Genomic DNA, 26,483 nt, shown 5'->3' on the forward strand with positions numbered 1-26,483 from the left:
TCTTTTCAAGTAAAAATCCAGGTGTCTTTCCTTTAAAGTATACCTGTTTAACATTGTAGAGAAAGAAATATGGAATAGGGCAATGAGAAAAAAGTAAGTACTATGAAACCCACATAAAAATGTAAATTAACAGCATTCGGAAAGATTTAGGAAAGGCTTCTCTTTTAGGAGCCTGTTACACTAGATGAAAAACATAGTGGGGATTAGGTTTTTAAATTCTTGATATTTTTCTTTTATATATAAGCTTTCATCACTAGAAATATTTTGTAAGAGTGATAATTCTATTTACATACAGACATAATATAAGTTCAGCTTTTAACCTAGTGTCTTGTCTTGATTTAAAGAAAAAAAAAAGATATGGCATGTGAGAAGCTTGGAAGATAACACCTTCCTAAAAACAAGTAAAAAGCTGAAAAGACTGAAAAATCAACAACTCTTCTAGACTCCATAAGAGAGGCGAGGACACAGGGCAAACCACTGCCCCCAAGATTGGAAAGACCAACAAAAGAATACGGAGAAGAATAATTTACTACAGCAGAGATTCACGATGGGAAACCACCCTTGGGAACCAGTGTGAGGGTAGGGAAACCGGAACTGTAATTGACAAATTGCTGGAGTCTCGATATGGACAACTCTGAGAGTTAGAAACTCCAGGAGGACCCACTTGTAGCTACAGTTTTGTGAGATTTACCTCTGGGAGTTTGACCAGATTCCCATAGTAAATATCAGAGAAATATCCCATGGTGCTTCCAGGGTTGGCCGAAAGGAACCATTTTTAAATATGCCAGCACTCTGTCCTTCTTAATAAGACCTGCCCTCTGGAGAAAATAGTTATCCAGATCCTAACGTGCTGGGGCATTAGAGCCTAACTAACGTAAGAGAAAGGAAATACCCAACTCCAGCACACACTAGCCATCCTTCCCCATCTAAAGCGGGGGAGGGGAGGGGACTTACACACATATGTGAAGTTTGCAGTCCAGAGGCACAGGATCCCGAAAAGACTGAGACCCAATCACAGGGCTATATAACGTGTCCCCTCCCCCCACACCTTACCACCACATTATTAAAGACCTGTTTACAGCAGTTCCTTTTAACTAGTACATTATGCCTGACTATCAAGAAAAATTACAAGACATAATAAAAGGCAAAACACATGGAAGAAACAGAGCAAGCACTGTATAGGGACGAAGAATCCCTTTGATGGGCTTATCAGTAGATAAGGACATGACTGAGAAAAGGATCTCTGAGCTGAAGGATATCTCAATAGACACCTCCAAAACTAAAAAGTGAAGAGAACAAAGACCAAAAAAACCAGAACCGAATATCCAAAGAATTGGGGACAATGACAAAAGGATTAAAATGCATGTAATGGGTATACTAGGAGGAGAAAAAAGAAAGGAACAGAAGAGATATTTGAGACAATAATGACTGAGTCATACATCAAACCACAGAAGCTCAGAACGCCAAGCAGGATAAATGCCAAAAAAAAAAACCCCTACACATATGAATATCAAAATAACAGATTTTAAAAATCCTGAAAGAAATCAGAGGGGGGAAATAAAAACATCTTACCAACAGAGAACAAAGGTAAGAATTATATTAAACTTCTCCTCAGAAACCAAGAAACAAGCAAGAAGAAAGTGGAGTGAAATATTTAAAGTATTAACAGAAAAAACCCACCAATCTAGAATTCTGTTCCCTGTGAAATTATCCTTCAAAAGTGAAGGAGAAAGACTTTCTCAGATAAACAAAAATTGAATTTGTTGCCAGAGCTGCCTTGCAAAAAAGTTTAACGGAAGTTCTTTAGAGAAAAGGAAATAATATAGGTCAGAAAGTACTCTTAACACTCAAGAATGCAAACAACCTGATTTAAAAATAAGCCAAAGACCTTAATAGACATCTCACCAAAGAGGACATACAGATGGCAAATAAGCATATGAAAAGATGCTCCACATTATATGTCATCATGGAAATGCAAATTAAAGCAACAATGATATGCCATCACGCAGCCATTAGAATGGCCAAAATCCAGAACACTGACACCACCACATGCTGATGAGGATGTGGAGCGATAGGAACTCCCATTCATGGCCAGTGGGAATGCAAAATGGTACAGCCACTTTGGAAGACAGCTTGACAGTTTCTTACGTAATTAAACATACTCTTATCATACGATTGAGCAATCACGCTCCTTGGCATCTACCCAAAGGAGCTGAGAACTTATGTTCATACGCAAACATTCACACAGATGTTTACAGCAGCTTTATTCATAATTACCAAAACCTGGAATCAACCAAGAAGTACTTCACTAGACAAATGGATAAACTGTAGTACATCCAGACAATGGAATGTTATTCAGTGCTAAATAAGAAATGAGCTTTCAAGTCATGAAAAGGCATGAAGGAAACTTGAATGTATATTACTAAGTGAAAGAAGGCAATCCGAAAAAGCTAAATATTATATGACTCCAACTATATGATATTCTAGAAAAGGCAACACTATGGAGACAGTAAAAAGATCAGTGGTTGCCAGGGATTAGGAATATGGGAGGGATGAATAGGTAGAGTACAGAGGATTATTAGGGCAGTGAAAATACTCTGTAGGTACTATAATGGTAGATACATGTCACTATACATTACATTTGTCCAAACTCATAGAATGTACAACACCAAGAGTGAATGATAATGTAAACTATGGGTTTGGGGTGATAGTGATGTGTCATTATAGGTTCATCAATTCTAACAGATGCACAACTCTGGTGTGAGTGTGAGGAAGTTAACTGGGGAGGCCGTGCATGTGTGTGTTCTGTATCATTCTCTGTATGTTCTGCTTCATTTTGCTGTGAACCTAAAACTTTTCTAAAGAGTCTATTAAAAATAATAAGAAAGTCATTAGTTGAAAAATAAAAGATTTGGAAAGAGGAAAGAGGATTTGTTCTGCAAATTCCTTTTAAAAATTTGGAATCTGGTACAAAATGAACAACCAAATTTGGTGACGACAGCCCTTCCCAATGTTAGCACGTAGCCTTCTCTATCAGACTTTGGGTTGAAATGGAACATAATTAAACTTAAGCATGCATGTGCAAAATGACAAATGCCCTCTGAGGAATGAGGTGTTAGAGTTAAATGCCTTTAAATTCACTAGCTTTCTCATAGAGCCGCAGGATATCACAACAGTATCATATCACAGCAGCCACTTGGGTGTCTAATGCCAGGTTTTGTCTGGCCTGTGGAGGTTGGATCGCACAATAATTCAGGATTGTCAGACACCCTGGATTTTAGCCTCTGCCCCAAGGATTGCCACGTATTAGCCCCTGGACAAATTCCTTAGCCATCTTGTGTCTTACTCAGTCTTCACTTTGGAAAAGAACTAAATGAAATGCAGACAGTGTCCAGCCCTGAACTCTGATTCAATGAGGTATCTTTTTATTATGTTTTCCAGGGTGGTCGGGGGAATACATAAGTTCTTGGATGCCTATTTCAAGGACAATGCCAAAAGCTTTCAAATAGGAAATGATATCTCTGTTCTTTCTCGTTTTCTCACATTTTGAATTTAGATTCTGCATTCTGGCAATAAATGTTGTGGCTGGCATCATTTTTCATTCAATGAAGAGCTATTGAATGCCAACAGGGTGGTCAGTGCTTGATGCTGGGGATGATTAAAGCAGGGACTTGAGATGCTCTCAGGCTGTCAAGAGAGATACATGTCCCAGGGGGTTCGAATGAAAATGGCATTCAGGCAAGACAGGTTGGAGAGTTGTCAAAGAGGCTATCTGGCAGGTGGTGTTCCCAACAGACCTCACTGGGTGGCATTCATTACCTTGGAGATCTTACCACAAGCTGGAGTCTGTTGCCAGGCTTCCAGGCTCAGAAACTAAGAGTGGATCTGTCTTTTCTTTTGTTCATTTAGTCAACATTTATTGAGTATCAACTAATGTGCCAGGAAATGTGTCAACGCTTTCAGTTAAAAATGATGAAAATTCAAGTTAGATTTGTATTTTCCCAAAGGGGAGCTTTGGGGGGCTCATCATACTGGGAAATCTGTGCATAGGTGGATTTATGGGCTCAAAGATAACAAAGCTTTCTCTTCATCTCTTGGCCCTGCTAACCTCTACTTGACTTAATTCTCAGATTCCCTCTGCAAGGGATTGCTGTCAACATTAAGCGTACAATATTCATATGTTGCTCATAATCCCAGAATCTCCTTTGAAAGCAACCATGCAATAAATCTCATTGGGTGGGCACACTGATTGGCTCTGCCAGAGTCACATATTCATCTCTGAACCAATTACTGTGACCATTTTGATCAGACTGGGGACAGGGCAGGATTAGCCTCCTCAAACCATATGGAAGGAGTTCCCCACGGAAAGGAGGGGTTTGACTTTTGGAAGAAGGAAGGGATGCTACGTAGGAAAACAGCAGAAATAATGACAGCTCTCCACAACCATTCATTGTGCTTGCCACTGGGCAAACACCAGCCGCCAGGACAGAGGATGTTGTTAAGGTGCTCACATTCTAGCTGGGGAGGCACACACAAAAAGCGACAAGCAGATAAAATAGTTATAAATTGTGTAGAAGCAAGGATTTGGGATAGAACATAATGGCAGGAAGATTTTTAAAAAATTACTGTGGGATGGAAAGTCGTCTTTGAGTGACTATTTCAGCTGAACCCCATAGGATAGAAAAGAGCCAATATGTGAAGAGGGGGAGAAGTGGGTTCCAGGTGTAGGAAGAAGCTGAAGTGGGAAATTGCCTGCCATGTTAGAGAGGAACAGGGAGGCTGGAATGTAGACAGGAGGGGCAGAGTGGCACACAGCCGACTGGAGAGAGAGGCAAGGACTAGATCACGTCCACGGCACCTTATGACGCAAAGCTTGGCATTTATTCTAAACAGTTTGTGGAGTCATGATTGGAGGTCGGCCAAATCAGAACACCAGTTGGGAAGGCATTGCAGAATCCAGAGAGATAATGGTCACCTGGACTGGCCTGGTGACAGGAGATGAAAAGAAACGAATGGATTAAAGACATATTTGAAGAATGACCTTGAGGTGTTGATGCATTGGAGGCAGGGAGTGGGGTGAGGAAAAGAGAGAATCAAGATTGATTCCTAAATTTCTCCTAGGAATGACGTAAGTCAGATACATGAGGTTGGTGTGTAAGATCAGAATGCTAATACATAACTGTGGTGTGGACCAGAATTCTTTCTGTGTCATCCTAATCTCTCCCAGTAAGCAGACTCCCTGGGAGGCTGGGTCACGTCAGAGAGTTGCTTGGTGAGCATGTCTGTTGGTGTATGGTGGCATCAGGCCACACACCCATCTCAAAAAGGCCTGAAGAACCAGCTATAACATTTGCAATCTGTTGGCCTTGGAAACTCTGCCCTCTGCAGTTTTTTGTTTGTTTGTTTGTTTGTTTGTTTTTAGCTGAGTCATCCTGCCACCTGTTGGCAGCTCAGCTTGGGCTGGGCATCGAACCGCTGTTGCTGAGCTCAAACTCTTGAGCAAGCTCTTCAACAACTGAGCCACTCGCCCAGCCTCACCTTCAGCAGCTTTGAATGGGCACAGCCGCTAGGATATAAAGGTATGTACACAGAATGGATATTCTTCTGTATATCCATTTTGGGCTGATGCACCTCTTCCGACAGACATGTTCTTTGGATATGTGAAGGCATTTCATTTAGTGGTGGACTAGTTTTACTGAGTTAGGGGCCATCCTGCTCTCCAAGGTGAATTTACATAACTCTTCCCTGATTGTTTACATGTTTAGTGAAAACTCTTTGAGGATAGCTTTATTTCCCCTTTGCCCAAGTTTTTTACTATACTTCTTAAATTTTGAACACAGTGCTACACATGCCTATATCAAAGTGTGTCTGAGGGAGCATATTTCTGATTCACATATACCATTTTCTCCTATTTCCATTCCAGGTGACATTCTCACAATCCAAAATGTTTCTTTTTTTTTTTGCATCTATGAGACATAGTATATCAAAGGAGCACCCAGTAATGTGCAAAAGGTATTCTTGGGTTTATGTATACTTGGACAGATGACTTATTCTTTAACATCTCTAGTCCCTTCTTTTGAAAATAAACACATCATTGAAACTCTATCACTTCTATTCTCCTCTACCATACCATCATGGCCATGAAAATTAGCTGAAAGCTCTCCTCAGGGATTGAGAGAGGTTCCAGTCACTTATTTTTTTTAACCTCTTGGTATAATAATGATTAAAAAAAACCCCAAAAAAACAAAAAACAAGGGGGAAGGTTTGCCAAAAACTGGGTTATAAAAATCCTGATATGTTGTATTTAAAAGATATCACATTTAACAAATTAATGCTATAAATACACACACACAAATACACTAAAAAAGCACTACACAAAAAGCACTAAAAGTTGTGCTTTTTGCAAGATACAGAATTTATAAAAATAACTTATAATGCACTTCAGCAAACATCATGCCCTGTAATGAGACACAAGTTGTAGATGACTATATTTTTCTTTTAATCCTGTTAGTGTTTTTTCATGACTATGTGTAGAACTGCATGTGGAGATAAAGTAAAAAATATCTAAAATTGAGACTTCTGAATGTTAAGATTGGACCAAATATCATTCTGGACCAAATGTCGCCTTACTCCCACAATCCCATTCCTATTGCTGTATCAGTGATGGAGAACCTTAGAATAGTCAATCTCGGCATCCCCTCAGAGCATGTTTAGGGAACAAAAGCCTATCGAGAGCCTGTGCCAGGGAACCTAACAGACCCAGCTCGGATGTCTGAAAGGCTCTGTGATTAGACTGGACGTTGGTGCAGTCTAGCCCAGGGCCTCGGCAACCTTGAGCATGCGAAAGTACTCGCCCTTGACTCAGAGAAGAGCTAGCTGGTCAGGAGCGCGCCCCTGTCTCCGCGGACACACCTCTCTGGCTCCGTTGTCTCTGCGGAGTGGGAGCTCCTGTGAGCCTCTCGAGAGCGTCGCGTTGCCTTGGCAACCGAGAAAATGCAGGGAGGGGGCTGGGGCGGGGCTTGTCCCGCCCAGGCTGTGTCCCGCGGGGCGGGGCTAGAGCAGGGTGCTGGGGAACCTCCCTCCACCTCCCACCGCGCAGAAGGCCACCAGCTCCCTGGCGGCCCGCAGCGAGGATCAGCGCCCCCGCGCAGCCGGAGTTTCCCGGGCACCCATGGAGACCCAAGAGTTTTTGGGTTCATCCCTGCTGTCCGACTCTCACAAGACAGAAAGATCCGCTAACTCCAAAGCCCCCCACAAGCCCTTAGTAGTCAGGATCTTCAACGTGCACAAGCCGGAGGAGCCTGACGAAGTGGAAGAGCAAGACCAGCGAGACGACTGCAACGAGATCCGCGAGCCCCACGAACCCTCTGAGCCCCACGCTCATACGCCCCCGGAGCCCTACGAACCCTACGAGCCTCATGTCCGCCGCGAGCCCCGCAAGCTCCGCGCGTCACGTGAGCCCCAGAGGCCCCATGCTCCCCACAAGCCCCACAAAGCCCAGCTGTTTCCCAACGCCGCGGTGATGATCTCCCCATCTCTGAAGACCAGATTCCTGCCACAGATTCCTCTGTGTTTCCTGAGCGGTAGGTGTTGGGGCCCCTCCGAGGCACTGAGGAACCCCACCCCATCTAAAACTGAGGTCCTAATGTGAAGGTTTGTATGCAAGAGTTCACTTTGTTTTAAAGGAAGATAACGCTTGTGTCATTTACCTGCAAGCCCACTTTATTCACCTAGTTAGTTCCCCAATGTCTAAGAACATGACTAAATGCTTTCTTTGCCCTCCTGCAACCTTCATACCTTTCACCCCCAAATAGCTGAAGATTTTGCCTCACACTTTATTGAGAAAATAGAAGCAATTAGTCACGAACTTCCTGTTTCTTATCACTAGTTTATTGCCTTATCTGAGTCTGCACCCATGGATCCTGTCTTTTCTCATATTTCAGGGAAGAATCATGCCTCTTTCTATGAAAAGCAAAATCCTCCACTTGTGCTTTGGATTCCACTGCATCTCCCAAAGAACTTTGTTCCTGCAGTTCTCTCTTCTCTCTCCTACCACATCAAGTTCTTCCTTTCTAATGAATCAGTCCCAGGAGCATACACATACACTCTAGAGTCTTCCATCTTGAAATAACCCTTGACCACTTCTTCAGACCACTCCTTCTCCCGCCATCACCACTATCTTTCTGTTCTCCTTCACCACAGAACTTATTAAGGAGTTATCTATACTTACTTACTCCATTTTCTCATCTATCACTCTCTCCTCTGTCCTAGTTAGACTTATTTCTCCTCCACTCCAGTGAAATTGCTCTAGTTTAAGGCCTTTCTTTCCACCATCAACCCTGTCATTATGCATGGAAATTTCAGTATCCATACGGATATGATCCACTTGGCTTCTCAGTTCTTTGACCTTCTCACTTTGAATGATCTTGTCCACCCCATCTTAGGCGCCACTATGCCAGCCTTTGATAATGCCAATTGCTGTACCATTTCTAAAATCTCTATTTCAAGCTAGAACTCTACTCTCTAACCATGATTTATTTTTCCAGCTCACTCACTTCTCCTTGTACCCCCTCTATCAATTCTTCAGCCTCAAAGGGACTGCTAACTCACTGATGCTATTAACCTTTCACTAGGTATCACTACCTTATGTCCATCTGTATCTCCTCACTTGCTTTATAGTTCATGGTCCACCAATGGAATTACTCCCTTAAAAATATCCTTAATATCCTTGCCTCTCCCTCTATCATGCTTGCCTAGTAAACCCACTTCTTGTCTGCACTTGAAAAACAGATGATTAACAAGAGAAAAACAAACAACTATGTTGACTGATCCTTCAATTCACAACCTTGAACTTCAAGTGGGCTCTCAGTACTGCTTGGCAATCATACTACATTTCCTTAGTCAACTCATTTTCCAACATGGAAGCTACCAAACTACTTGCATCTGTGTGTGTGTGTATGTGTGTGTGTGTGTGTGTGTGTGTGTGTAATCTACCTTTTCTCCTGTTAATAATGAACAAACTGTCCTTGTTCTTATTAAACGCCATTCTTTCAACCTGTATGTTAGATCCCATCCCATCTAACTTTAAGCTCTTTGCCCTTAAAATTAGCCCTCTCTCCTACATCATTTTATCCCACACTCTACTGGGTCATCTCTATCAGCACATGAACATGCAGCAATAACGTCTACCTTAAACAAACAAACAAACAAACAAACGTCTACCTTAAACAAACAAACACACACACACACACACAAACAAACAAAATGTCCCTTAACCGCATGTACCCCTCTAGATACCACTCCTACCTACTTCTCTGCTCCTTTTTAGAGAAAAATTACTCAAAATAGTTGTCTACAAATCATCTTCATATCCTTTCTTCCCATTCTCTTGAGAACCCACCGAAGCTTTCATCTCCTCTACTTAGCTGAAGTTCCTCTTGTTGAGGTCACAATGACCTCTGTCTTGCCAAATTCAGTGGTTACTTCTTCATCTTCACCTTACTCATTTGACACACTTTCTTGGAAGTCTTTCTTCACTTAACTATTGGGACATCATTGTCATCCTACCTCATCAATTGTTCCTGACCCATTTTCCTTTTCTAGATCCTACTTCTCTTCTCAGCCTCTAGGTTGAAGTGAGTGATGGCTCTGTTCTCTCAGATTCTTTAGAACTTTCTTTGTTCCCTGGGTGATGCCATCAGTTCCATGGCTTTTATTGTATGCTGGTAACTTCCCAAATTGTCTGTAGCCTCAACGTCTCCCTTAAACTCCAGAGTTTTATAACCAACTGTCTATTTAACATCCTTACCTGAATATCTTGTAGGCATGTCAAATTTAATGTGTCTTTAGGTGAACTCTTACTTCCGCACCCAAACGTGTTCTACCCCCATTAGTCCCCATTTCAGCAAATGTCACCACCATTCATTTATCCAGATGTTCATGCCAAAAGACTTGAAGTCATTCTTGACACTTGTTTTTCTCTTACACCCTGTCTCCAAGCCATTAGCAAACCCTAATTTTGAAATATATTATGACTATGGCTATTTCTTAACATCTAAACCTTCATCATCTTTGTTAGCCGCTATCATCTTTTGCTTGGTACACTTGTCATAGCTTCCTCTCTTGCCGCATTCCCCGCCCTGACCCCCAGTTCATCATTCATATAGACACAGGGGTCCCTTAGGACATAAAGTATGTGCAACTATCCTGCTCTCAACTCTCCTGCTCTCAGCTCTCCAGAGGGAAGTCTCATCTCACATCGTTTGTGATCTAAAGCCCTTGTCAGGCATACAAGGCCCCTACATGACCTGGCCCCCAGCTGCCTCCCCAACATCATGTCCTACCTCTCTCCCTCCCATCACTGCTCTCCAACCATGTGGGCTTCCATTATTAGCCTACCTCACAATCATTTCATTTGCTTTTCCATCTGCCAGGACACTCTTCCCTCAAGTATTTGCCACTTCCTTATAAAGGTGTACCAGAACGCTCTGTCAAAAAGAGCACTCTTTGGCCTGCTCATGTTCTTTAAAGCATTTACCTAATTGGCTGTGTTACATATCTATTTGTTTACTGTTTACATTAAGCTCTCAGAGGGCAGGACCTTTGTCTTCTCCACTGTTTTCATCCTGAATGCTGCAAGCAGTGCCTGGAACAAGTCAGGACTTAGCAATTATTGTTGAGTAAAAGATTTCTTCATTCAGCCTACATGTCACCAAATCCAGTGGTTCCTTCTCTATCTTAGGGTTGTAAAGATTAAATGAGTTACTATCCGTAAACCATTTAGAACAGATTGTGATATGTGGTAAGTGCTCAGTAGATGTTAGTCATTATTATATTAGTGTCAGTATTATTGTCTTTTCTAACCTCTTGGCAACATTTAATACAATAGACCTTCTTGAAACATGTACCTCCTTTCTCTTGGCTTCTATGACACCACATTCTCCCAGTTTATCGCCTACCTGATTGGCTGCTGCTTCTTGGCCTCACTTGCTAAGTCCTCCCTGTTCTCCTGAACTCTAAAGAGCTGAATCCTGACCCTTTTTCTTTTTTATTTACACTTTTTCCCCTTAAGGTGGTCATATCTATACTCATGGCTTTACATAGCATCTCTATACTGTTGCCTTCCAAATTTCTATATTCCAGCTCTACTCTTGTTCCTGAGTTCTACACTTATATACTAATTGCCTCCGGGACATCTCCAATTGGGTACATCACAGGCCTCTCAAATATAATGTATTTTGAGATAAACGTCTTGATTTTTCTTCCATTCTTGTTTCTTCCTCAGTCTTCCCATTGGATGCTTGCAGAAAATAGCATCCCGTTACTTAAGCTTAAAAAAAAAATCTGCTATTTCTCCCTGATTCCTCTTTCTTCATCCTCAAATCCGTGCATCCGATACAAGTTCTGTGCCTTTTTTTCCCCAGAACATTTCCTCAATTTGTTCACTTCCACTGTTAACAGCCTCCTCCCAATTAGGCTCGTGTCTTACCTGGATTACTCCATTACTCACTACCCCTGAGTGGTCTCCCTGCGTCCACTCTTGTCCCCTCAGTCACTTTGCTACTGCAGCTCGAGTGGATATTTTAAAAAACCGAATCAGATCGCATCTTTCCCTCACTGGATAGTCCTTCCTGTGGCTTCCCACTGCTCTTGGGATAAACCTCGCCTTTGTGCAGGGGTCTCCAGAGCTGTCTGACTTCACCTCCTACCACTTGCCCGCCTGCTCACTCGGCCCCACCCATAACTGGCTTCTTCCCTGTTCCTCTGAAAGGCCAATCCCATATCTGCCCCTGCTTCAGAACCTGCAGGTGGGGTTTCCTCTCTCTAGAGGCATTTTGCTTTCCCAGGATCAGCTCATGGTGAATTTCTGAGTCCATATTTTTAAAAGGTGGGAAAGCCTACCATTTGGAGGGCCTTCTCTGTCATGCTGCCCCCTCAAAGTAGCTTGATGTTGGGATGCTCTCTCAAAAGTTTTCAGATTCTGTTTTAGAAAACATCACTTGAAAGTTTCCTATTATCCCAGTTTTGTCTTCTAGATTTTCTTTGTTAAAAATTCCACACACTCTAGCCTTTATGTTAATTCCCTTAGTAGAGCTCAAATAAACATCAAGCATATTTATGTAATATTTACATAAAACAGTGTGAACATGAAACAATATTTAGTCATCATGTCACCATGCCTCTGCTCACTCAATAAAGATTCCTTCACCCAACAAATGTTTACGGAGCATCCATAAAAGCGCTCTTCTGAGTCCTATAGGGTGTAAAGATGACGGAGACATAGCAGTTTGGTTGTGTGCAAGTTTTTAAAGTTTTATATTATAGAATAGGTCCCATCATTCTATTACCTTACTAATGTATCATCCATCACCTCTTCATCAATGTCACTGTTAGATTTTATTGAGCACTTACTATGTTCAGGTTGTAGACCCTGAGCTGTAGGTGAGGAAGACATAGATCCCATCCTGGAAGGGCTGTCAGTATGGTTGGGGAGGCTGAACATTTCTATAACAACAACACACCCACAGCATATGAAGTAAAGTGGACTGGGGTATCTGAGAAGACTTTTACTTCATGTTTCTGAGTTAAATGGGAATATCAACCTCTTTTTTTTTTAAGGGAAGAAAGGTTAAGAAAAAATATATATACACCCAAAGTACTCATTAAAGCTACTTACCTAAAATAGGCTGAAATAAAGACTAAATATTTAATCTCAAGTATGCAGAGCCCAGAGTATTTAATCTGGATTTATAAGGGATTAGGGAACTGATGTAAAAGAAATAGGATCTCAGGCAAGAATGGGAGTAAGGAGAGAAATCCTACTGAGTGAAAATTTTTTAAATTTGAAAAGTTTTTGTAATTTATAAGACATTCACATGATTAAAAAATTAAAACAATGTTAGAAGACTACAAGGATGTGTTTCACTTCCCTCCCTGTCCCGTCTCTTGCCTTTAATGGGTAACCACTTCTATTAGTTTCTATGTATCTTTATATAAATACATGAAAATATTGTACAAGCTTATGTGTGTTCCCCCTCTCTTACTCAAAGTGTAGTAGCATACGCTATACTGTTCTTCACTCTTTCCACTTGACAGTATATCTTTCCATATAAACACATACCGAGTTCCCTCATTGTTAAAAACAACAGCTACCTTATATTCCGTTATATAATTGTCCCACTCCAGATTGAATACCTCTTGTTCGTTTCCAGGATGTTGCTATAACAATCAATGCCATAGTAGATAAACCTGTACATCATGTCATTTAGCATACGTGCCAGTACCTCTGTAGAACAAATTTCCAGAAGTGGGATTACCAGAGGGTAAATGCATTCGTAGCTTTGATTTAGCATATTGCCCTCAATGGGAGTTAATTTTGTATGCCCACCAGCAGTGGAAGTTTCTATTTCTTTGTAGCCTCCCCATTGGAGTGTGTGGTCAAAGTTTTGGCTCTTTGGAAATCTAATAATTGACATACTACTAGTTTTTCGTCTAAGTTTTCACTTGCATTTACCTTATTATGTGAGTGAAATTAAGCATCTTATTTGATATACATTTTTTCATGCCCTTTGCCTGTTTTTCTTTTGACTTGCTAGGTTTTTTTCTTATTCACAAGGAGATTAAGCCTTTGTCTGGGATATGATGACATATTTGTTCAGTTTGTTAGTGGTCTCTTTGTTTTTGCTTATCTTTTTGTTGTTATTTTACTATAAAACATTTTATAGTAAAATGTATCAATCATTTCTTTTATGGCTTCTCATTGAATCAGAATTAGAAAGGCCGTTCTCTACTTCCAGGTTATGAAGGACTTCACCCACGTGTTTTCTTTCATGATATTTTTTTCAAAATTTAAACCATTGATCTATTTGGAAGGTATTCTGGTGTATGGTGTGAGTTATAAATCTACCTTTCTTAGTGGCTACCCAGTTACCATGGCCATCTCCATACAGATGAAATTGGGTGAAGATGAACATGAGAAATAGATTTGAAATTAGAAAAAGAAATGGTACAAAGATGCATACTCCAGGGTACTAAGTACAGCTTAATAGTTAGTTGGGGATGTAGTATTTTTGAGCTTTAGTTTGCATAGAAGTCCCTGTGCTTTTCTTGTTGTTTAACCAGATGGAAGGGCTTGCCCTCTTCCTGCCTCTGTCTTCTCACCCACAAGCAAAACCCTTCCCCACACTCTGCCATTTCAAGGCTGTGGGGAGCACAGTGCTAGGCAGCTGTGTCTAGGAGTGGAGCAAGGAAGAATAAGTAGTAGTATCCGATCATATAGCTCAATATATCATATCAAAGACCATCCCAGTGCTTGTTTACATAGTCATACCCAATATAGAACTGGACTGCTTTAAGACCAGTCTTCAAAACAATAGTGTACCTAAGAGAATAAATTTTATTTCAAAAAGCCTTGGAAAGGGACATAAGTCTTACTGAGGTATCTTCAAGGGAGTTATACCACCTAACACAGAGCAAACCCTGCTAAAAACGTTCTTCGGGCACTTTTCTTCCCCAGTCCCTGACACCATGACAGTTACTCCCCACAAATACCTTTCCTATTTCAAGTTCCGGCTTGCTTCTCTCTTACCCTGTCCTCTTGTGCCCCCTAGATCTGTTCTGAGAGGTGCTCCCTGCCTTCTTTCTTGTAGGTCAGCGGTACCCCATTTGGTACAACCCAGGACTGGAGGCTCCTTAGGAGGCAGGGCAGAGGGCAAGGTGGAGAAGAATTATACTTTGATATTCCTATCATGTTACAAAATGCTTTATTTTTTAAAATACAAAGAAAATAGTTTTATTTGTATAATAAAGACTAAGAAACGATGATATAGTAAAGTTAACAGAGTCGATGTCAATACACAAATAGGTTTGAAAAGCTGTAGGTAAAATGCTTTATTTCTACCTGCAGCGGAACTCCCCGTGTAGGAGACCAGCAACTTCCCCATTGCGCTGTCTCCCAGCAGATGGCAGCCTTCTCCATCAGGTGGCTTGGAGCACAGGCCCCATCATCCTATCTGTTAGCTAGCGACCAGGCAACGTGAGCAATATGGTTATGTGCTATAAAATAAAATATAAACATTTAAAGGGCATGATACAGCCATATGTTCAGGGGATCTCTTAGACAGAGATGCTATTAATCATTTTGCTCAAAATCCTTTAGGGGCTTCTTCCTGTTATTTATTTCACTAAATTCTTAACCTTCCCTAATAGTCTCAAAATGTAGTTTTTATAGTTGGTTTGTTTGAGTTAGGCATCAAACAAGGGCCACACATTGCATTTCAGAGTTATGTCTCTTCTGTTATTCTTCATCATTAACCTTTATCTTCTCTTCCTTTTAAAAACACCATTCGTTTGTTTAAAAAAAATGGGTAAAATATCCCATATTCTAAATTTGATTTGTTCTTCTGATGTCTTAAACTTGTTCTTCTAGCTCCCCTATTTCTTGCAAACTATGTAGATTAAGTGAAGGCTTGCTTAGATTCAGAGTAAACTGTTTAGTGCAAGAATTTTTTCATAGGTGGCATGTGCATTTCGTCTTATATCACGATTCAAGGCACATGGTGTCTGGCTCTCCCATTTGTAGTGGTTCTAAGATTGATGAGTGGGTTCAGGTTAGGTCAGCTTGATCCCTCTATTATAAAGTTCCCCATCTAACTTTCATTGAATGATTTTAGCAACCAGTCTCACTCGTTGCCTAGATTCTATTATTTTATTAGGGGTAAGCTAGGGCCTCTTTTGAACCTATGTTTGATGTTGTCACTGCAAATTATGTTACAAGCCATCAGAACCCATTCATGTAATGTAACAATAAGTACTTGTTTAAAAAATTTCATGCTGTAGGTGTACTTTTATGTTCACAATAGAATCACTGTATTTTTTGTTTTGTATTTGTTTTTTGCTTTTTGAAATGATGTTCAAAGCTTGTTTACAGCAACATCCAACACTTAAGATTATAAGACCATATCCCCAAGAATAATGACTAAACCTGTTATCAATTTTTTCACCTCTCCCCTCTTTTTAAATACTAATTTTTGTAGGGAGAGCTCTATAATTATTTTATTCTAGCATTTTTTAAATTTGTTTCAAGCTAATATGTTTTCCTGGACTGGCTCTTTGTTGGGAAAATCAAGTAATTGAGAAAGTGTCTCATGAGATGGGTTGTTGTAAGAGCTTGTATACAAGGTAAACTCCTCTTTTCTGAGGCATAATTTGGGGGAAAGGATTTGCCATATATTTAGTCATTCGTGGCACTTTACTGGAAACTTTCTTATTTTTTTAATTTAACTTGGTTTTATGAGATACATATATTAAGAGTAAAGTTTAAAAAAGGAAAAAAAGTAAGACAATAGGATTCTCTTCACCTTTCCATTATCAAGTCTGATCATTTATTTTATGCCTGTATAACACCAGTGAGACTTCACAAGAGAAATTTCTTTCAGATTTCAATATTAGGAAAAGTTGGTGGTTTTTGCTTTCGATGATAGAATGCTCAGGTACAACTATACTGGACTGTATTATATATTTTTTTATTTGTTTCATTTTATTTTTCTTTCCCTCCTCCCACCACTATTTTTCTACTTCTGTCTTTGAACTTTTCATCTTTAAATAGATAATATCCTATTGTAGTGTATGTGTTTACATAAGCAAACAACCCTTTTTTAGAAATGGAGGGATAAATACATAAATAAATCAATGAAAATACATGTGAGTACATGTTTACAATTAAGTTTTCATTTCACTAATTTTCATAGTTGGAACCCTTAGTAGTAAATGTTTCCTTAACAACTGCTTAGACTTAGCAGTTACTTAAAGAAATGTTTTCTTATTCACAAGAATATAAACAGAATCTTAATTCTTGAATTTCTAGGATTAATAATAGCTATGATGTGTTGTGTATTTCCTATGTTTGGGTACTATGCAGAGTGCTTTACATGTATTATCTTATTTAACTTTCACACAACAACCCTGTGAGGTAAGAACATGAGAAAACTAAGGTACAGAATGCTTAGTAAACTTGCCCAAGATCAGAGGTTACAGCCAGGAGTTGGTTCCAGGTAGTCTGATTCCAGAGCCAGCGGTCTTATCCATTAAACAATAAGAGTTGTCCCCAAACTTTTCTGCTTCAAAGTGCTAGTGCCTGTGTCCCACCCCCAGAAGTTGTGATTTGATTGCGCTGGGGCTTGGCCTGGGACCTGCAATTTTAAAAGATCCCCAGGTGATTCTAATGTGCAGGCAAGTTTGAAAATCTTTATAACACTGCTTTGCTTGGGACATAAGCTACCAGTGGCCACATGACAGCTGTTCTATCCTACAATTGGTGAGATAACATAAAAAAAATGTGTTTATAAAATAAATAGTGAAAGTTCTATAATACTTTAGGAGAAATTATAGCATGAAAGGGCAGTAGGAAAGAGCATTATTCATTCATATGCTCAGTATTTGTAGGGGTTTTATAAACATTGATTCAGTATTATACTGGCTCTCTGACCTGTGTATAAAGCTGGGAACCATGCTTGGTAATAACACATGAAAGGTCTACAGAGCAAGTGCTGCGTCTTTCATGGGTAACAGCATGTCTGGGCACAAGGGGCATTTTCATAGACTACTCTCCCCTTTTCCTTAGGTTTGAGTCAGTTTAGCCCTAAAAAGTACAATGATAGAAAATATCCAAATTCAAAAATTTCATTTACTTTTTTTTTTTTTTTTTAAGTTCATAGCCTATCTCCTACTAGGCTTTAAACTCCTTGGGAAGAGAGACCACATCTTACTCATTTTTGTTTTCTCAGCACCATGTTGCACATAGGAGAAACCTGATTGCTGTTTCCTACAGTGCTCCATTGCAGCCATTGATACACTGAAGTTGTAACTAATAATTGTAATTCAGTCATTCATAGACTATCTGCATCTACTATATGCAAGGTGCTTTATATATATATATATATATATATATATATATATATATATATATATCATTAATCTTTACAAACACCCACCTATTACCCTCCTACCTGAGAAGGGAAAACTGAGTCTCAGAAAAGTTAAGTAATTTGCCTAAGATTGTACAGCTGAGTAAGTAACAAAACTGGGATTCAAGCCATGTCTGTCTGATAGCAGAGCACAACCACTGTCCTTAACCCAAAACAGCCCAGAGGGTAGAAAATATTTCAAAACTCTCAGATGTGATTAAAAACTCCCAAGAGGAAATTATCAGGAACAATCTGTCATTATGAGGCTTTACTTATAATAGGCATTTGGATAAGTTGGCCTATATGACCTCCTACATTTTTCCACATTAAATAAAAAAACAACTTCTAAACATGATTTTTAACTTGCTTAATCATTTCTTCTGTTTGAGACATTTCAGATGTATCCAGTTTTCCACTGTAAAAGATGAACATTTTTATGCATAAATCTTCCAACACTTGGAATTATTTCTTTAGGGTACATTTTTAGAAGTAAAATTGTATTAAGGAATATAAGCATTGCTGTCTCATACTGCCAAATTATTTTTCATAAAGTGTACTAATTTAAATTTCTACCCACAGTACATAGAAGTACTCATCTCATCTTATTCTTCCAGCATCATCTTTTGCAAAAATATTTTGCTCATTTGATAGTTTACAAAATATCTCAATTTTTATTTGCCTTGTTTTGATTACAAGCAAGTTTGAACTTTTTCTCATATTTTTATATATGAATTTAGTTGCTATCCTTTGTCCATTTACCTTTTGATACCTACCTTAGTGTTTTTCTTGTTTATCTATACTTTTATACTACTCTTCAAATATTAAGACTATTTTTATCATATTTGTTGCCAAATATTTTTCCAAATTTTTATTTCCTCTTCAAGTTTTCATTTTTGACACACAGAAGTTTTAAATACTTCATTCTATTTACATTTTTCCTCTATATTTTTTTGTCACCTGTAACTCATATTAAAATCCAGTGATTAAGTAGATAGTCTCTTATTTTTGCTCTAATTCAATTAAAAAAAATTTAACTCCTCAGTTTACCTGTGGTTTATTTTGGTATATGCTGTGACATATTTGATGTAATTTGGCCATTCTCCTAAATAGTTATTTTTCCTAGCTCCTTTCTTCATTGATTTGTCATGCTATCCTTTATCATATCTTTGAATCTTATAGAATCTAATTTTTACTTTTACTTTTCTTTCTGCAGATCCTGGTCCCTGTGACTTTGTAAGGAAATGGTAAGACCATAGTATAGTACTATCCTCCCAGACTCTAACTAGTGGGCTGACCTTGCTGGATGGGGCAGACTCAACCTGGGGCATTTGAAGTGAAAGCCATTTTGGGGGTTTTGAGACAATTCCTGTGATTTCCCTTTGTCATAAGGCCTTTTTCTAATGACAATTCCTGTGGGGAAATAAGTGAGAGAAAGTGATTAAGAAGTGAAGAGGGGAAGGAGATTGCGATGTAGAACTCTCCTTATATTCACTCAGTGTTTTACTTTGCCTAGGTGTCACACACTAGGACTGAACCTTGGGATTCTGCATTAATGATCTCTTGTAACAGATTTTGTGAATCTCTAGGTCACTGTATCCCAATCCCTCTTGCCTCTAATTCAAGTACAGTAGCTAATGAAATTTCAAGAAAGTTTCTTCTATATATACAAAAAAGTGATGTGTGTGTGTGTACATACATTATACAAAATAAGGCCTTCTGAAAATAGATACTTACTCTTGGTTTGGCTAAGATATAGCTAGAAGAGGTAACAGAATAGAATCATTAAAGAGAAATACCAAGGACTTGTATCATTGGTTCATATAGATGACTAATAAATGCCAGGTTTTATTTTTATCCATTCTCTTAATAAGTGGGTTAAAACTGTTCATATTTATTGTTAATATTTAACATTTATATTTGTTATTATTTCAACTTATTTTGCATTTCCTGTGTACTATGCTTTTTAGTTGTTGTTTTTTTCTCACTTCTTTTAGGCAGTAAATATTGCTACATTATTTTTATGCAACTGCAGTTAAAAAAAAATTTTTTTACTCACAACAATCCTGAGAACTTGATAATGCAGATATAATGAGCTCAATTTTACTGAGAGAAAATAATATTCACAGAAATTTTCACTGTCCCAAGGTTGTATGGTAGCTGAGTAGACGAGCTGGTAGAATTAACATTTACTGAGTATTATCAAGTGTCCACTTAAAATACAGCATTACTTCAAATAAATGTATGCTGAGTAAGCAAACTCTCTTGTGGCTAAATAGACAGTAAACTATGTTATGCCTAGTAAGTTTTTATGCTCAAAAAAAAAGACCCTGAGGAAAGTGTTTTTTAAAATTTGTTGTTGTAGTTGTTATACTACTTCTTGCTTTTGTTTGGTCATTATTTTGGTTTGATTCTATGAGGAAATTGTTATCTATCCTTGCCCCCATACTCTAAAAAATTCTTGTTAAACAAATGTGCTGGGCCTGATTGTTAAGAAAGGAAACATTTTCTGAGTAAGCAAAATTGTTAAATGTAAAAGAGTATTTGACTGAATTATTTGAATTACCCCATCAATTCAGACCTGAAATCATTTCCGTACTTGTTGCCTTACAAACGTATATTTATTGTTCTGCACCCAACATGTCAAAAACTCGTTTAGCTATTGGCAAACTGTAGGAGGCTAATTATTATATCAATGAAAACATGGGACAGCAATGTAATCCTCATTTTAAAAAATCTGTCTTCAGGAGTTAAAATCCTTCAACGACATTCTTTTGTTTCTGCACAGAATCATGACCAGACATTGTGAGGTAATGCAAAACCCAAGAGAGAAGGGAAACCTGTGTAAGATGAAGAGATAGGTTGGAGGGGTAGCTATGGCGACATAATGCACAATAAGTGAATGAAAAGGAAAGGTGTTAGTCAGATCGCCACACAGAATTAGCAAATGTTAATGAGTTTATTTCCAGTTGAAATAACAACCCAATTTAAGTATCTATAGGAATAAACTAGGAAATTTTCAATGCTCTAGTTAAAATCATACATTAAAAAAACATTATTTAGCTGGTGAAGGAAAGGTCATGAGGGAAAGGTTGGTTTAGAGGTGATGATGGAAACCACAGTCTAACTTACTGGAAAGGATTAATATATAATAAGATGTTTTGTCTGCACTATGGCTTTCTTTCTCCTCCACCTAGCCACCCTCCCTGGAAAGTTGGCTCAGGCTCTCAGCAAGGTTCATGCAGTACTTGCACGGCGAAGCCATTCTTCTATTGAATAGGATGTAGATTTTTTTTCTGGCAATGGTCAGTATCTTCATTGTTTCTAGATATTAACAGTCATGTTTCGGGTTGCATCCTATTAGTTACATAGCACATCCCAAATGTTTCACCACCAAAGGATCTTTTGGTTATCACTACCCACTAACACAATCTCAGGTTTTGAAAGATTTTTGTTGTTGTTGTTCACAAAACAATGACATTTGTTAATTTGTTTTATAATTAAGGACACATATAACTATTAATCTGTCTCCTGTCAGATGAAGTAACATATAAAGATGACATACTTCAGAAACAAATTTGGTATCTTGGGTAGCCTCTACAGCCTGATTGTGGGTGGTCTAGGATTCCATTTGACTTTTTGAAATATTCTAAAGGTTGTGGATTCCCATTATTATCTTCATAGATCCCTTAAGAATTTGGAAACTTTAGGCTGGGAATTCTTGAATTAAGCAGCAGAGCCCTCAGGGACAAAATGCACATAGGTTAGTTGCAAGTGGAAAGGGGGCAGTTAGAAGAGTCCAGAGTATGTGGAGGGGAATTAGGTGTGGACGGGAAGTACCATTCTTACTATCTTCAAACCTGTGTTTTATCTATTAATAGCAACTTCCTTGAGCACTAGAACATTTAAACAATATTAAATGTATCACTTTATCTGGTTTGTTGGTGGTTCCACAATTTTCCCTTATAAAACACTTAAACTAAGTTTATATTTTAAACAAATACCAATTCAGTTCAATTAGCATTTACTCAACATTTACTACATACAAACTATTGTATTAGGTGCTGCAGGTGAGAAAGGAAAAAGGAACTACCGTTATTGAGTACCTCCTGCACAGTTAGGATGTGCTAGGCACACAACCCTTTGAAGTGGATGCAGTTATTTTCATTTATAGATGAAGCTATCTACACTGGTCTTCTGTTATTTTTTCAGACATATAGATATGCTTCTGCCCTAGGGCCTTTACCCTTGCTATTTCCTTGGACATTTTGTATTTGTAGTCATTGTTCAAATATAACTTGATCAGTAATGCTTTCTTTGACCACCCTATCTAAAATTGTCCTCTCCCCAACACATATTCCTTATCCCCCTTACTTGCTTTCTTTTTCTTTATAGCTCTTATTACCATCTAATATACTTTGTATTTACTCTATTTCATTTATTGTCTTCCTTTTTAAAATATTTTTTATTTTTCAATTGTAGTTAACATATCACATTAGTTTCATGCGTACAACAGTGATTTAGACATTTATATAACTCATGAAGTGATCACCCCAATAAATCTAATACCTATCTGATACTATACGTAGTTATTACCATATGATTGACTATATTCCTTATACTTTACATCCCTATGATGATTTTGTAACTACCAATTTGTACCTCTTAATCCCTTCCCGCTTTCACCCATTCTTCCAAACCCCCTTCCGTATGGCAACCTTCATCTCTGTATCTATGAGTTTGCTTCTGTTTTGTTTATTCATTTATTTAGATTCCACATATAAGGGAAAACACATGGTTTTCAAAAAGACATAGGCATCTATATGTTCATTGCAGCATTATTTACAATAGCCAAGGTATGGCAATAACCTAAGTGTCTATCAATAGATAAATGGATAAAGAAGTGGTACTATGTACAATGGAACATTACTCAGCCTTAAGAAATTTTCAAAAAATGAAATCTTGTTATCTGCAACAACACAGATGGACCTAGAGGGTATTAAGCTGCTGAAATAACTCAGCAAAGAAAGACAAATACCATATGATTTCATTTATTATCTTTTTGTCCTGACACGAGGGCAAGGATTTTTGTCTATTTATTCACCAGTGTACTCTCAGCCCTAGAACAATATTTGGTACATAGTAAGTGCTCAATAAATATTTATTGAACAAATGACCTAAAACTCAGAGAATTAAATAACTTTCCCAGGGATAAGAAAATAGTTCTTCATTTTAAAATAATAAACCCCATTTTTTTTCTTTCTTTCTCATTCCTGTATCTAAACATTAGTACAAATAAATGTTTTAAAACAGAAAACAAATAAATAAATAAACGCTAGAATCTCCAATGTTAGTACCGGAATAATAATCTCTTACATTAGAATCATTGTTGGACCAAGTGTGCCATGTCCCCAAGATTGATTACTGCCCCCACCACAATGACCCCAGGGGAGCTGCTCCACCCTTAAACACTGTGGCCTGGTTGTGTGTATAGAATCCTTACTTGTGTTACTCCTCTAGCACAGCTAAGGCAAGGTGTTCAGTGGCAAGGAAGTCATTACTGAAGGCTGAGGGACAATGCAAGTGAAATAAACAGAAACTAACATGGAAATAGATAATCTGATTGAAGAATTTGAGCTTAATCTTCAGGGTGTATGACCTGGTTTTGTGACTGTGCAGTCTTGGGGGTTCCTGTTAATCCCCCCTGGTCTCTTCCCACTTTCTGAAAGGAGCTTCATGATGCATCAATAACAATTTAATTAGGAAGGCCATGTCTTCACATAAGAGTTTGCATGTGCTGTGTCAGGTCTGAATCCTACCTGACACCAGGGCCAGGGCTTATTCTAACATAAAGAGTATAGACCGTATTAAAGAGCTCAGGTACAAAGGAAGCAAGAATTTACACTGGAGTAAAGACAGTCTATTTAATAAATGGTGCTGGGAAAATTGGACAGATACATGCAAAAAAAAAAAAAAAAGAAAATGGACCAGCTTCTTAACAAACACCATATATTGGGTTGTCAGAAAAGTCATGATATATTTTTTTCTATGCTTTTCATTGCAAAAATGCGTCATGACTTTTCTGACAACCCAATACAAGAATAAGCTCAAAATGGATTAAAGACTTAAATGTAAGACCCGAAACCACAAAACTCCTAGAAGAAAATATAGGAAGGAAATTCATAGACATTACCCTTAGTAATATTTTTTAATGATATATCCCCTTGGGCAAGGGAAACAAAAGAAAAAATAAACAAATGGGACTACATCAAACTAAAAAGTTTTTGCACAGCAAAGGAAACCATCAACAAAATAAAAAGACATCCTACTAAATGAGAGAAGATATTTGTCAATGATACATATGTTAAAGGGTTAATATCCAAAATTTGTAAAAAAACTCATTCAACTCAACACCAAAAAAACAAACAATGTAATTAAAAAATGGGCAGAGGACATGAAGAGACATTTCTCCAAAGAGGACATACAGATGGCCAATGGACATATGAAAAGATGCTCAACATCACTGATCATCAGAGAAATGCAAATAAAACCACAATGAGATATCACCTCACTCCTGTCAGAATGGCTATCATCAATAAATCAACAAACAACAAGTGTTGGTGAGGATGTGGAAAAGAGGGAACCCTGGTGCACTGTTGGTGGGACTGCAGATTGGTGCAGCCATTATGGAAATCAGTATGGAGTTTCCTCAAAAAATTAAAATTAGAACTGCCTTATGACCCAGCCATTTCACTCCTGAGTATTTATCCAAAGAAATAGAAAACCCTAATTTGTTTGAAAAAATATATGCAACCCTATGTTTATTGTAGCACTATTCACAGTAGTCAACATATGGAAACAACGGAAATGCCCATCAATAGACGATTGGATAAAGAAATTGTGGTACATTTATATAATGGAGTATTACTCTGCCAAAAAAGAATGAAATCTTACCATTTGCACCAACATGGATGGACCTAGAGAATATTATGCTAAGTGAAATAAGTCAGACTGAGAAAGACAAATACCATATGGTCTCACTTATATGTGGAACCTAAAGAACAGAATAATGAGCAAACAAAACAGAAATAGACTCATAGATACAGAGAAAAAAACTGATGGTTGTGGGGGAGGGGGTTGTCACTTCGAGGGGTAAAAAGTATAACTAGTGCACTGTGTTGTACAGCTGAAACTAATTCTAAAAAATGTGTATTTCATAATAAAAAATAATTTAATCTTAAAAAAACAAAAAAAAACACACAAAAAACTGATGGTTGCTAAATGGGAAGGGGGTTGGGGAATGGAGGAGAAGGTGAAGGGATTAGAAAGTACAAATTGGTAGTCACAATATAGTCATGGGGATGTGAAATACAGTATGAGGGATATAATCAGTAATGTTCTATAGATTATGTAGGGTGCCAGATGGGTACTGGCCTTATTGAGGGGATCACTTCATAGATTATGTAGATGCCTGACCACTGCACTGTATACCTGAAGCTGATTTAGAATAATACTAAATGTCAACTATAATTAAATGTATATAGGGTCACGGGAAGTAAAGTATAGCATAGGGAATATAAGGGTATTGCAACAGCTATATATGATGTCAGAGGGGTAGTAGACTGGGAGGGGGGCTATCACTTTCTGAGGGGTGCAAATGTCTAATCAGTATGTTGTTTTGCACATCTGAAACTAATAAAAAAAACTGAAAAAGAAAAAGAGCTCAGGTAAGTATGAGAGAGAATACTTTTCCTGGTCAACTTTTTTTTGTACATAGAAGCACTTCCTTTGAGCAATTGTCCTGGCCTCTTGCCTTATTCCTTAATTAGACTCCCCAGCAGGTGGGCGCGACATCTGTTTGATGGAATTGGGAGAAAGAACTGGCCCCTTCTGAGTCCTCTTTCTTTGGGACCTGCCTATCTATAGTGATTGTTCTTTGTGATCTGCTTTCTGTCACATAGCAAACATAACCTCTACAGGGGGAGGCTTGCAACTCTGGGAAACAAGTTTAATTAAGACACGTCAGGGATCCACACTGTTTTTAATATAATTTTATCAATAATAAAGTATTTCTGTTTGTCTAATTCCTGTGCCTATTTTTCAGTTAGTTCTTAATTGTGGTGGGCAAAAAGGGGTTATTTATTGGGCCCCTTAAACTTCAAGCAACTACATAAATAATTATGAACTAGAATAATATAGGTGGTGTATTAGTCTGCATAGGATAGGCAATGCTACAGTAACAAACAAACTACAAAACTCTCAATGACTTAATGCAATAAAAGTCTATTTCTCCCTCATGTCAGAGTCCAGAGTGAGTTGGCTGGCATTCCTCTGTCTTGTAGCTATGCCATCTAGAATATGTGGCTTCCAGGGTCACTGCAATAGGGAAAGAGAAATAGAGGTGGCACATAAGCTCTTAAGTGCATTGCCCTGGAAGTGATACCCGACACTAATGCTGAATTTAGACATAACTAGGCATATGGCTCCAGGCAACTGCAAGGGAGGCTGGGAAATGTAGAGGAG

General features: G+C 38.4%; 1 protein-coding gene across 1 annotated transcript in view; it reads left to right on the forward strand.

Moving 5' to 3' along the window:
• The first annotated feature begins 7,113 nt into the window (after positions 1–7,113).
• The window catches only part of SPMAP2L (sperm microtubule associated protein 2 like), a 51,771-nt gene continuing 32,401 nt past the window's right edge, over positions 7,114–26,483 (forward strand). The window contains exons 1-2 of the mRNA XM_019664356.1: positions 7,114–7,583; positions 19,177–19,207. Coding sequence (XP_019519901.1) covers positions 7,172–7,583; positions 19,177–19,207 — 443 coding nt within the window. The 5' untranslated portion in view covers positions 7,114–7,171. The remainder of the gene's footprint in view (positions 7,584–19,176; positions 19,208–26,483) is intronic.

The sequence above is a fragment of the Hipposideros armiger genome, unplaced genomic scaffold (genome assembly GCF_001890085.2).
Source record: "Hipposideros armiger isolate ML-2016 unplaced genomic scaffold, ASM189008v1 scaffold_420, whole genome shotgun sequence".
NCBI lineage: Eukaryota > Metazoa > Chordata > Mammalia > Chiroptera > Hipposideridae > Hipposideros > Hipposideros armiger.